The following is a 13,739-nucleotide window of genomic DNA, read 5'->3' as shown; positions in this document are numbered from 1 at the left end:
TTATTTGTTTGGGGGTTTTGGTTGGTTGGGTTTTGGTTTGTTTGTTTGGTGTTTTTTGGGGATTTTTTTTTTTTTGCTTTGTTTTGTTTGGGGTGGGGGGGAATGTTTAAAGGCGAGATTAAATTTAATATTGCAAAGATGACTCGCAAAGGGGGGTTACAGCCAGCCCGCGTCAGCCTGTACAGCAATAGCAACACAAAGCGGGGTAGGAAGGGGGGCGTATTTCCAAAGTCGGGCTTTATTCCCTAATAGGGGAACTACCAAAAATACCCCCAAGCCCTAACCAAACCAACCCCCGGGGCCCTTTCTGCCTCGGCCCGTCCCCCGGTTACCGCGGTTCCGCCGCGCCGCTGCCCCGCCAGCCCCGGAGCCGCTCCCGGCACAGCCGTGCCCCTGGCAACGCGTCCCGCGGCAAGGACGGAGGGCGGCCCTGGCCAGGGAAGCGGGGACAGGGCTCGGCGGCTGCAAGCGAGCAGTCTTCATATGGGGAAGCTCACAGAAAAGCCGGGATTTGTCGTTTCTGTTTGTCTGTCGTTTTCACTTCAAATAAATATTAACCTGAGAGTATTTGCTCACGTTTTCCCTCAAAAAAAAAAAAGTCAGAAGAGGCGAGCGGAGCAGATGGCACCTGAGCAGCTGCTCCTGTTACCCAAACAGGGTTTCCCTCTCCCCCCAGAACCTGCCAAGGCAGCACCCCCGCAAAAGCAGTCTTCCTTGATGGCTGCTGAACTGCCTCCAGCCGAAAGAGCACCTCCTCCTCTTCCTCCTCACCTTTCATCCAAATAAAGTGGATAATCCCGGGAAGAGAGGAACTGAAGATTGCAGTAAAAGTCAGACCTGTGGGTGCATGGAAGCCGCACGCCATTTTCTCTGAAGACCCTGTGAGCTTTAATCAGCCTCTGGGGACAGTGCCATCGAGCATCATTTCTGTACTCAAAATTCAAAAAAAGTACTTTACCTTTCTCAGGAATGCTGACTTAATCACGTTTTCCAGAGAAGAAAATGAAGAAGCTAGGGATAGCACTAATTGTTCCTGTTCTTGTCCCTGTGTGCCTGCTACCGTTTCACTGCTGTTGCCAAGGACACAGAAACCCCCAAGCAGGGGGGGGATGTTGCAGACATGGATCATGCTGCTCCAGGGTAACCTCATTCTGCAATCCCAATCTATTCAGTATTTTTGACGGGTTAAATTTGTACTGGGCAGTCCTACATAAACCCAGAGGAAATCTGGCACGTGTTTTACTATCCACTGCAAATTTGAACAAAAATATCATCTTGGATTTGTCCAGCATTCGACTACAGCCCAATCCATCCAACTCCTGCAGTGGCGTGCAGATGCAGGAGTAAGTGCTTGTGAAACTTTGTCTTAAGTTTCCTGAGCACGTGCTTGAGCACACTTCCCCATCTCTAGTCCTGCAGTGCCACGGCTGGCTCAGGAGTTACACTTTAGCTGCTTCTACACCCTTGGTGATGGGGAAGGAGTGCTTATGCAGCTGTAACTCACCGCAGATCTATGAAGTTATTTGCCCTTAAAAAAACACACTTTATTCTGGTGAACTGTACCAAGAGTAACAACAAAAGAGACCAAAAAAAAAAAAATAGGATGGAGAAAAGTAGAAATGTCATGTAGCACTCTGAAAAAGAACAGGTACAATACTCACTCTTCAAGGCATTTGATTGAGAAAAAACTACCTTATTACAAAATGTTCACACTTTAAAATGCTTTACCCTTGTTTGCTAGTATTTAAATGTAGAGTTCTCAAAAGAATTTCATTCTTTTTCCTTAACACAGACAGTAAAAAAATTTAGGAAGGGTTCATCTGGGATTTTTAATTCTAAATAATTTCAAGGAGTCATTTTCATTAATCAAATTCTTCATGTTGTTTTTCATAAAATACGTGGAAAGGATGTTCTCAGCCTTTCTGAGCAAATAATTATGCAAATCCCTTGAATGTAAGGACCTAATAAAGCCACTAATTTTTGAAAGAAAAATTACCACAAACTTTCCCTTCCATGAAAATGCTCAGTGTTGAGAAAAGATGCTAAAATTGATCGGTGTTGTGAAACCCCAGTTCCAGAACCCAGTATGTTCAAAAATTACCAGCTGATATTCTGCAGGTGTCTAAATGAGAATGGATGTGTAAAAATAATTTCAAAGCCAAAAGTCACATGATGATGTCCCTGTGATAAGCACATGTGGTGGGATCAGCAATCTTCTGAAGTAAATAACCTGGTTTTACAATTCTGAACAAAGTGGGTGGGGAAAATGCAATAAACATAAGGGGGAACTAATTATGCTTGGGAAAGAAGTGGGAATCTGTGTAAGGGAAAGCTGCTGGTACTGAGGTATTAGGTTGTTTTCAGTTTGAGGAATTTAAACCAGACAGAGTCCTTGAAAAGTCTAAACTCAACCCATGCAGCTATTTTGCAAATCCTCTGTATGTGTATCTTAGGTTTCCACATATGTATGAAGAGTCTCTGATTTGCCCCAAGCAAGTAGTTCCTGCCAATGTTTCCCTCACAATCCAGCAAAGCAGCAGCACAACTTCCAAGGCCCAATCTAACATCATGGATGCAGTCAAAGCTGTGTATCCAATACACGACAAAAGCACTCAAGTGTAGCTCCAACTCTAACAGGATTACCTGAAAACAAGACTACAAACAACCATAGAAAAATGGGGATGCTCTTTGTTCACATAAAGATACTCAAATCCTCACTGCAAGCTGTAGGCCCTCTCGGTCTGGAAGAATTTACCTGTCTCCTAATTCCCTAATCTTAGCCCAGGGGTACACATACTCCTTGAGTGGAAATAGGACCACTATGCAGATAACACAAGAGTCACTGGACAGAAGGAGAAGCAGGTGGAAAAGCCCTTCAGCTAGCTTGAGGGAGCACTCCTGGACCCTAGCCCTTTTTCCTGAATGGTTCTGCCTTCCACACAGATCCTAGACTAAAATTAACAATTATGTGTGTATATAAACCATCTAGGACCAGAACACAGTGCACTTCCTGACCTATGACAATTAATGGTATTTTTTTGGGAAGTGGGAGATAAGAGATGAAACCTATTCCAAATGCAACTGCATGAAATGCATCATCAGGCCCTTCATCAGAGCCACTTGGAAGGCATCAGCCTTACCGTGGTAGCGTGAGACCAATCAATTAGTTAACATTAAGAAAGCAAATTAAAAGGCCCACAGTATTTCTCTTGATGTATCTTACCTCAGCTTTTAATCTGTTACTTCATTAGATTTGGAAGAAGCAGAATCCCAGGAAAAAGAAATTTCTACAAGGATGAAAATTTTTCTTCACAGGGAGTTTGAAAGATTATGATTACGTCACTTACTGAAAAGTGATACAACAGCAGCAGCACACAAGTACTGAATATGTTTATCCACTCTAACTTATCATAAGAGGACATTTTATATTTCTTTCACAGTGGAAACAAAGCCAGATGAGCTAAACCTCAAAAAAGCACTGTAAATAAAATCCCTTCTCACAACATGTCTGCAGAATTCACAACTGCAAAGCTGAGGCAGAATGTGGAATAATCCATAAACTAATTCTTAATTCACGTAAAAATACATGTAAATGGACTTTTTATTTGCAGGCTGTTAGAAATACAAGTATATCAGCAAGAATAAAAATGTACAGAAGTTTTCAAAACCTTTTTTAGGAAAAAAAACCCAGAAGCAAACAAGAAAACAAACAGTCTATGTTATAGAATGTTTTTCCTCCTATGTGTTCTGCCACTAGCATATGAAAAAGAAAGAAAAGGACCACTTTAACCAGCACATTCTCAGTTTTATTTTAAAATCCTTAGATAAGTGTTAGATGAATTTCAACTTACATTTTGCCTTAAATAAAAATAATTACAAGCTTTTGTTCTGTAATTTTGGGTAAACAGAAAGTTGGTAAGCAAACAAACTACTGAAAATAAACCCAACAGTTCTGTACAAGATTCCATTTTGGAATTTTTATTTTAGACACAATTAAGGGTTGCTTTTTAGATTAAAACCATTTCAGAGAATAATTTTCATGCAACAGAGTAAACCTTTTTCCTATGCTGTTTGACAGCACAGGAGATAAACGTTCACATGGAACAAGTTGTAACCATGAATGCAAATAACACTATGACCTTTATAGAACTGTTTCAACAACAACAGTTAGGGTTTATGGGATATCAGCAAGGTGTGTAAACCAAAGTGTTTTGGAAATATTTTAGATACAGTAAGAGTAACACCAAAATATTTCCATTTTTGCTGAGAACACGTGAAGCACCTATCAGTTCTAGAAGTGATTCTGGAAATGACATCATCAGCTGCACCAACCTTAGTAAGTAAGTACCAGATACATTTTAGAGATACTCAATGATTTTTAAGGTTTTAAAAATTTAACAGGAGTACAGGTAGCGTAAGAATTAGAAAATTCCTTATTATTGCCCTGTCTTGTTACAGAAGAACATTTTATGACACCTATCTCTTGCATCTGTATCTTTCAAAACCTCATTGAATAAATATGCTTTACAGGTTTATGCATAAAATCCATTTCAAAGGAAAAAAAATTCAGGAACTAAGACCTGAATTATTTTGAGTTGGCTTCCCCAGTCACTGAAATAGTATAACGATGTCTGACTTGCACAAAATTTTGTCATTTATTTCAATATTCTTACAAGCTTCTACTCATACAATCAACTTATTTTCCACATCAAACAATTTATTTTAAGAAACCTTATATACATAAGAAATTATTGTAGATATCTTACAGGATAACTCATCAAGTATTCAGACAGATGTGTGTACTGCCTTTCACTGTGCCTGTGACATTACTTTCCTCCTATTTCCTCAACAATGAAATTCATTATCAAAAACTGACTTACAAATACAGTTGTTCAAAAGTTAGAAGACAGAAATAAAAAGTAAAAAACCATTTTTTTGTTGTGGTCCTCAGAATTACTGAAAACACCTCTGGCTTTTGCCATAAATAATCAAATGGCATCTCAAAAATGTGGATGTACAAATCAGTAGCTCCTGAGTTACACTGCAGAAGCATTTTGGGAAATCAGTTGTGACACAGAAGGAACTTTGTAGTTATGATATTTTATTAAAAATCCTTTGCTAGGATTTTTCCCCTCCTGAGGAGCTGGGAGCCTCAGGAAAGAAATGTAAACAATAACTATCTGCTGCTGTGGAATGCAACAGGTGCATCTTCAATTAATCCATGTAGATTGTTTTCAATTGATGACCAATCACAGCCACCTGTGCTCAGGCTGTGAGCAGTCACAAGATTTTTGTTATGCATTCTATTCTATTTTTATTCTTTGTAACCTTCTAATCTTTCTTTTCTCTCTGTTCTTTTAGTATAGATTTTACGTAATATTTTAGTATAATATATAGCATAATAAATCAACCTTCTAATAAAATTGAGTCAAACCTTGTGTCTCCAAACACAGAGAGCTCACCACGACAGAACTTTCTTAAATACTCAAGTAAAAAAATGTTACATTACAGCAAATGCTAGTGTTCTAACACATGCTTCAGATTATGTTTTTAAATTCCACCTAAACGCAATAGGTTCATGTTGGCATTTCATGAAGCTGTATTACAACACTGAATAACTACAAAAGAGTTTCCTATTTTTAAGTAAACTGTAGCAAACCCATTAGCAGAGCACTGTGCCCCATTGGAATATGCCTTCACAACTTTGTTGTATCGTGGGAGATTGTAACACTGCATTACAGCAACACTGATGTTCTTTTTTTCATACAATCAATCAAAATTTTACAAAAATAAAGCCAACCAACACACATAAAAGTATGCTGAATATTCAGTTCTGCCTAGAGATAGCCCTTGCAATTCCAGCTACAGAAGTCAAGTATTTGGAAGTTATGGCTGTGCATTCCTTACACAGCCACACAGTCACACTATGTTACCACATTAACTTCTTTTTGTGAGGGGCAAAACATGGAAAGTGCACTTTTAATCAACACGAAAATAGAGAATTTTTTTTCACCATGACATCACGCTAAGCTACAAATTACATGTCTTGTAGTAATCTTCATAATTCAGTAATACTGAGCAAACATCGCTGCCTCTCCTAATTAATTTTGGATTTTGTAGGACTGTATTAATCATAACTTCATACTACTAATTTTCCCCAATCTGCATTGTGAGTTCTCAGAAGTAAGAGCCTGAAAGCAACCTGGGCACAGGGACACAGTAGCAACCAGTAAAACACTAAATCAAGTTTCTCAGCATGTAAAAGGATTGTGTAAGAGGCAGATCTATATGTCAAGGGTGGCCTCAACAGTGACTTTCTCTTCTTGTTCATTATATTCTTTTAAACCTCTCCAGCAAATTAAGTCAGCACCTTACAAACAATATGAGCACAGCAAAGCCGATTCTGTCCCCAATTGCTCTCTGAGCAAGGTATGATGTTCTCATTCCACATATTCCACAACTTCCATCTCTCTGTTCTTGACCGAAAGTTGTTGCTTCAAAATGCACTTCAAACAAGTTAACAGCACTTTCAAAGATGAGACACTGAGGCTCCAGTGCACAGATTCATCCTGTCATTTAAATATTTGATCAAAGCATTAAAGCTAGAGTGCTGTTGAGCTCTCTCTAGTCACAAACCTTCAGCACCCTGGCCTTCACCCTTCTCAACTAGATTTCTAATTTCTACAGCTGAATCAGGCGCCTAAGGATGAGGATTAATTCACCCTGTAGGAGTACTAAGCCAAAGACACAAAGGAGATAAGACCAGTAAACCCAGGTCTCAAAACTATAACCCTCCCTATAACTGCCTCATGAAATTCCTTGCATCTTTGTTTTTGAATACTTGACCTTGGAACCTTTCATATTTAAGAAGAAGAAAATAAACACAAATAATCAACGTCATCAGCATTTGGAACATACTTATCCACTGTATAGATCTTTGTTGCATGAACATAACAAATGTTATGTTTTGAGACCAGGGCAGAAGAGTAGAAATGGGCACCTAACAACTCCAGTTAACAGGAACCTGTATGGCATATGCTTCTCTACCCTGTACTTCTCAGTGCAAACGGGGTTGTATATCCTCCCTAAAAATTAAGGCATCCTTCTTAAAAAAACAACCAACCAACCAAAAACCCCCAAACAAATACATATGAAAAATAAAGAGCATTACCACAACAGAGAAGCAGCAGTGCTTGAACCTCATACATACACTGCTGACAGGCCACCTGCAGATCAAGTCTGCATTAAATCTAAAGTCCAGTTAATGCAACTGCTGGGGTTTCATTAATTTTTTGTTTGGAGAGGTTTTTCTGTGTGCTTCTTTTTTTGGTAGAGCTTTGTAAATAAACAGTATCTTCAATATTCTTAAAATGAGATTGTCCTTTCTCCCACTAATCTTCCTACCAGATGGGACAACTCTCCCACAGGCAACCTGGCTAGCAACATTCACTTGTGCTTTAAAACTGAAATTCAATTTTCAATTCTACATGAATATTTACAAGCTGCTACACAATAACTTATCCCTTAATGTAATGCAAACTATCCTCAAAACATCAAAAGAATATGTCTGTAATTAACTTCTGAACTCTCTAAAATACTAACTTTCATGCAATGCATGAAATGACATGGAGCACAAATTATTCCAAAATAAGTAAATTCATGCTAATGTGGCACTGGGGCAATTGTTTCTGAAGCAAATTTTTCACTTGTAAAGCTTTCACTCATTAAACTCATACTCACTGATGAAGAAAAAGCATTATGGACAACTAAATATGCATCTTAAAGATCTGCTGACATTGGACAACAGGAAAAGAAAATGTATTGAAATGCAGATTGATTTACGTATACGAAGACAATTTATAAATATTTGCACAACATTAAAGTCTTCCACAGGACAAAAAAACAACAAATCACTTGGGAGGAAAAAGCACAGACAAAAAAGAATCTTTACTGAAGCCAAGCATGGAACAGAAAAGATTAATTAAAGTCAGACTTAACGTCTCTTTCAGAATATTACAAATCATTTAACTAGAGACCAGCATCAAACTGAACTACCCCGTATTTTCCACTTACCATCCACTCAGGTTCAGAAGCCTGAATTTGCTCACCTTGTCCAGGTTTCAGGCCAACCTGAGTGTCAGATTTCAGTGTTCTCAAACTACAGAGAGGCGCAGGATGAAACTTATTCAAGGCTTGATGAAACGGGACATTGTATTCCCATTTTCTATCTCCTGTCAATTTTCTATAGTTTAGATCACCTTTGAAAAGAAGCAAGATTGACTTCTGTAGCTCAGCATACAAATCAGGAGCAACTTCACTCATACTGGAAAAATCGTGTGGTAAAGTCCAAAACATGTGATCACGGAAAACCCAAACTCCCTTTTTCAAATTGCCCTCCCAGTTTATCCCACATCTAGACATCCACATATGATTAGCTGACCCCAGTTGTTTAATAGTCCAGTTAAAATCATGCTTTGTGGTATCAGATACATACCACGGAATACTTTTTCCATGAAAACAGACTTCATCAGCTAGCTTTGACGACAACAAGAAATCAGCCAACACAAGATCACTTACAAGTTCAAATCCAGCATTATCCAGGATTATGTCAACTCTAACATTACTTCTTTCTGTTCTATTTTTTTTGGCATTTAGTAGTGACCAAACTTTTTCCATATCATTCACCAAGATGTAAGGTACCATGTTTTCCAGGGATTGCAAAGGACTAGATTTCTGAGAGCTGTCTTCACCAGCTGAAAAAGAAAGGTCACACTTATTGCCCCACAATGACACCTAGAAGGAAAAAGAAAAAGAAGAAAAAAAAATTACTAAGTCTCACTGTAGTTACATTCTCAACTTCACATACACTCAAGATTTTGTTCCCTTGTTTCTGTTTTAGGTAATGAAGGTTCTAACTCCACATATTCTTCCAAAATTTAATAAAACTCAAGTTCTTGTACAGGTATCTCAACACAGACAAGATTTTGTGGAAGAAACCGAACAAAGCTCTGTATTTACGCAAGCGTCAGAAGTGACAAAGATGGAAGATTTAGATCAACGTAAACACATTGATCACAAAGCTCAAAACAGAAATATTCTCCATACTGCAATTCTAAAAAATATCAGTGGTAACACAGATAAAGGAACTAAAAAAGCAGATTTGTTTATTGCATGCAGCCAAATAAGTATTTTAGATATATGTATTTTAAGTACTCACGAATGAGCCCTTTGTGAAGATTCATCAAATACTTGGCGGACACTGTTGCCAGCTATTGAACTTATTTGTAACCCTATGATACTTTGGGGTTTCTACCCAAAGGCACTACATTCCAAGAATAATACTGTTAAAAAACTTTTAAACCACTTCTGACCCAGACTGACTTCTACTTTTTTCTCCAAAGAAGTCTAAAAACATTTAAAGTGACAACTAAAATTAACTGTTTTAAGAAACAACGGGTAAATACCAAAAAGGTCATCTGGAATTTGACTTAAAATGTTTAAAAGATACTGGTTTTGAAGGAAGAATTGTTGGGTTTTCATATACACAATGAAGACCAGCAGTTAATAAAAAAGTGTCACATTTAAAACAAGTACCCAAAATATAAATACTTTCAGAATAGCAGCCATACAGTAGGGCTATCAGGACTTCATCAAACTTTTACAAACTAAAGATCTATGTTTTAATTCTCATATAAAATTCAGATTCTTTATAACCTCAAATTCTTGTTTATTTCATAGGAGAGATATTTTCAATTCTTGTGTTAAGCACAGTTTACCTGCAATAGCTTAAAAAGCTCCTCCTGAAGCTGCTTTTCATCTAGATCCTTGATGTTCTTAAGAAGTTCCTGAAAGTAAGTGCATAAGGCAATAACAGCTTCTTGGGATTCAAAGAAATTTTGAGCCTTTCCTTCCTTAAATACATCAAAGCTGTCAATAGGTGGGCTAAAAAGAGAAGAAAAAACATGTTGACATACTTCCCACATTCTTCATTAGAGCACATGCAAAGGAAGCTCAAAGGTCAGCTTCTTTAGACTGCACTACAGGCCTTAATTAGATTTTCCACTTCTAATTTGTCATACTAGATTCTCACATATCTCTACAACAGCCTAATATTGCATTTTGCTAAAAGACACTATGCAAGGCATTTTTACATAGCAATATGTTCTGAAAATGAACAAGTATTCAATCACAACTACTCTGGGAGCTGCACAGACAGTGAGCATTTTGAACTCCAACCTTCAGACAAGAGATCTAAAACTGTAACACAGAGGTGAACTAAAGTCAAGAAAAGCTGGCCTGATTTTAAATGTGTTTCTGTGTGCTGGAGTGTACTTCCCATACCAAATTCTCTTCCACTTAGGAAGTTATGAAAGTCTTTACAAGGATTTTGGAAAATTACCATGACAAATGAGAATGTTGTAAAATATAAAAACTATAGGCTAATCCATTATGAGACATAGTTGCACAGCGACCTTTCAACAAATGACTGAACTTCCATCCAAGCATATGCTTAAGAGCAAGTAAATAATGGAGATCAAGAAATTTAAAAGTTAAAGATGAAAAGTATCTGCTCAGTTTTTTAAGTGCAATCCAGCAGATAAACCTCATATTTGAAGTATTTGGTTCAAGAGTTCAAATTACACAACATACCAGTAGAAACTGAGTCCCATTACTGTGTTTGCATCTCCACAACACTAAGGGTAAATCCAGTACTCGGGGAGCTTTCAAATTTTTTTGGCAGCAATGGGATCTTAAACTGTTCATTCCTACCACATGACGTTGTACTGGCATGTCTCCATGGTACCAGCACAACAAGTTTTTCCTGCCCAGTTATTTTTAACCAGTATCAGCTCCCAACGTTCGAGGCAACACATGGTCTGCAAGCACTGCTGTAACTAAGAAGCTGGTGTAGAATGAACAGCAGGGGCTGCTTAACATGGATCGACTGCTGTAAGAAACAGCTCTCAAATGGTAACTTCAGATTGCAAGCAGCAAAACAAGTTAGAATTCCCAACAGATTTGTGGCTGTCATATTCCGTGTTTAAGGAAAATTCTAGACCAATAAACCTTGTAGAAATGCTACACGGTTTTCATATCTCAATTCACATTAGTCTGCAAGGTCAAACTATACAGTCAAGCTTAAGAGTTTTCGTGTAGACCAACTCACCAAAACTGAAGCATAAAAAATTAACAAGCTTCAAATTCTGCTAAATATAAGAAGTAAAGGTATTCATTTTAAATCTGATGTGCAAGCTGAGGAAAAAGCAATAGGGTAAAAGCTTAAGATTTTCCTTTATCTTACTCCTCAGCTTGTCTTTCCTTTTCGCAAAATAAAAATGGGAAAGAGCAATGTTTTACAAAATAATATACAAAGCCAGTAAATACTTACTTCTGTGCTAATGCTGCATGGATTCTTCGATACATGTAACACTCTACGTACAGCCAAGGGGACTGAAACCAACTTGGTTCTCCATTTCCATTTGGTAAATTTCGTTGGTAGTCCAGGTATTGGTTCCACAGCACAGCATCAGGCAACTCATCTTCCAAAGGGGTCACTGGCTTGTCTGTCTGCAGCTCATTCCGCAGTTTGGAGAGGAAAGATATAGCTCTCTTCTCTGCTTCAACACCCTTCTGGGAAAAGCAGAGAATAAAAGTTGCTATTCTGTACTTTTATTGCTGTAGAGACACAGATCAACTGTTCATGGAATGTGCAAAGTTTTAATTGCCATATGAGAGTCCCTGATAAATCACAGCTTGATTCAACAAAATATATTGTGGTGACTAAAGCTCAGTTCAGATCCAAGATCCTAAAATGAATTCCATATGGGACTTCTTTTCAGATTGGACTTTTTGCTAATTAGAGGTGAAGAGAGTGTTGAAACACCGTCACATTCAGAAGGTGTTACTGTCTATCAAACACTGCATCAACACAAAAACCCAAGTAAGTGATGCAGTTGCATAAGTGACAGATCAGAAGGAAAAGGTTAGACAGAAAGGTGTGTTACAGAACTAATCAAAAATAGCTACTAGAAAGAAATTATTTTTAAAAAAAAATCAGACAAAAGGACTGAGACAAACAAGCCTCACCAGTAAAAACAAGGCAGAGAAAGGGTCTCAAGGGCTAGAGGGAAATAAACATCAGGGAAAATAGGGACCTTACTCTTACCTCACCATGTTCTTCAAAAAATTCATTTTTATGTCGATGCAAAGTATCAATAACTCTTGTGAGGATCTGGGGAAGTCTGTCTTTAATCGTAAAATATGCAAAGGATCTAAAAAAGAGAAAATCAGTATTTTATTATTGTTAGCAAATTATGAAATGGCTTCAATTTTTAAAAACAAATGCAAGGTCTTTGCGCTACTTTGGGCTGGGGTAGAGTTAATTTTCATTACAGTAGCTGGTATGGAGGCTGTGTTTTAGATTTGTGCTGGAGACAGTGTTGGCAACACAGGGATATTTTCCTCACTGCTGAGCAGGGTTTGCACAGTCAAGGCCTTTTCTGCCTCACCCCACCCGCGAGGAGGCTGAGGGTGCACAGGGTGTTGGGAGGGGACACAGCCAGGACAGCTGACCCTAACTGACCCAGAGACTATTCCAGACCATATGGCATCATGCTCAGCAGTGGAAACCAGGGGGAAAAGTTAGCCAGGGAGCCACTGCTTAGGCATCAGGAAGTTCATGGTGAGCAATTGCTTTCATTTGCTTTACTTGGTTTTCTTGGGTTCTATTTCTCTTTGCTCTTTTCATTACAATTTATTCTCATTCTAGTTATTAAAATGCTCTCAACGCACAAGTTTCCTCATCTTTACCCTTGTCATTCACTTCTCCCCACCCCGCTGAGCTATGTGGTGCTTTGCTGCCAGCTAGGGTTATAACACAACAGTGTTAAAAGTAGCTTGATGCGCCCTTAAAGCAGCGGACAGCAAAAAAACCCCAAAACTAAAACAAAACGAAAAAAATTTCAGACTGGTCAGGTTCTTGTGCCTACTTTTGCAGAAGATTATAAACAGCAGCCTTTTCATGGAAGAAAAAGCTAAATGACTGGAAAACCGAATAAAACCTGCAGTTAATTCTAGGCTAAACCGCGACCTCTATTGCTAAGATACCCAGATGCAAAACCTGGGAAATGTAAAACCAAAAGCACAGATATCTGCTCAAACTTTATCACGAATCTCATCAACAAGAAAAGCACTCTCCGTTATATAATTGAATCACATTTTCTCCAAACGCTGTTTATGTACGAGGACAAGGAGCAGAAGGCGGCCAGCGCACACTGCCTGAGGACGATTTTTACTGTGAGATTTCTTCCCGGTGGGTTGGAGCCGCGGAGCCGAGCAGCTGCACCGGGAGCAGGGCACCGGGGCCGACATCCCCTCACGGCCGGGCCGGGCCGGTGACTGCGGCGGCGGCAGCGCCGCGCCCACAGCGCCGCCTACGGGCCCCGCGCGCCGCCGGCGCTGCTCCGCTTCCCGACGGCGGGGCGCCGGACGGCCCCTCAGCTCCCTCCCGCCCCCCGCCTCGCTGCCGGTGACGAGCGCGCCAGGCCGTGACGGACCCCTTAAACCTGCCCGACAGGGACACCGGGAGCGCCGGTACCGCCGCCATCTTGCTCCGCCCCCCCGCGAGCCGGCGAGCCGCCCTGCCCCCTCCCGGAAGCGGGCCCGAGCGGTAGCCGGACGTTATTGGCGCGCGGGCCGCGCCCCGCCGCGCGGCGACGGACGGGCGGGGCGTGTCGGCC

General features: G+C 39.6%; 1 protein-coding gene across 1 annotated transcript in view; it reads right to left on the bottom strand.

The window, feature by feature from the left end:
- LOC121346156 (coiled-coil domain-containing protein 170-like) overlaps nucleotides 1-13,706 on the bottom strand; it is a 46,721-nt gene extending 33,015 nt beyond the window's left edge. The window contains exons 1-5 of the mRNA XM_041423692.1: nucleotides 13,557-13,706; nucleotides 12,167-12,272; nucleotides 11,390-11,631; nucleotides 9,777-9,942; nucleotides 8,578-8,793 (exon numbers count right to left, since the gene is read on the bottom strand). Coding sequence (XP_041279626.1) covers nucleotides 8,578-8,793; nucleotides 9,777-9,942; nucleotides 11,390-11,631; nucleotides 12,167-12,272; nucleotides 13,557-13,606 — 780 coding nt within the window. The 5' untranslated portion in view covers nucleotides 13,607-13,706. The remainder of the gene's footprint in view (nucleotides 1-8,577; nucleotides 8,794-9,776; nucleotides 9,943-11,389; nucleotides 11,632-12,166; nucleotides 12,273-13,556) is intronic.
- Between the last annotated feature and the right edge of the window lie 33 nt (nucleotides 13,707-13,739).

The sequence above is a fragment of the Onychostruthus taczanowskii genome, unplaced genomic scaffold, assembly GCF_017590055.1.
Source record: "Onychostruthus taczanowskii isolate IOZ18803 unplaced genomic scaffold, ASM1759005v1 scaffold8, whole genome shotgun sequence".
NCBI lineage: Eukaryota > Metazoa > Chordata > Aves > Passeriformes > Passeridae > Onychostruthus > Onychostruthus taczanowskii.
This window is presented reverse-complemented; position numbering and strand designations above follow the sequence as displayed.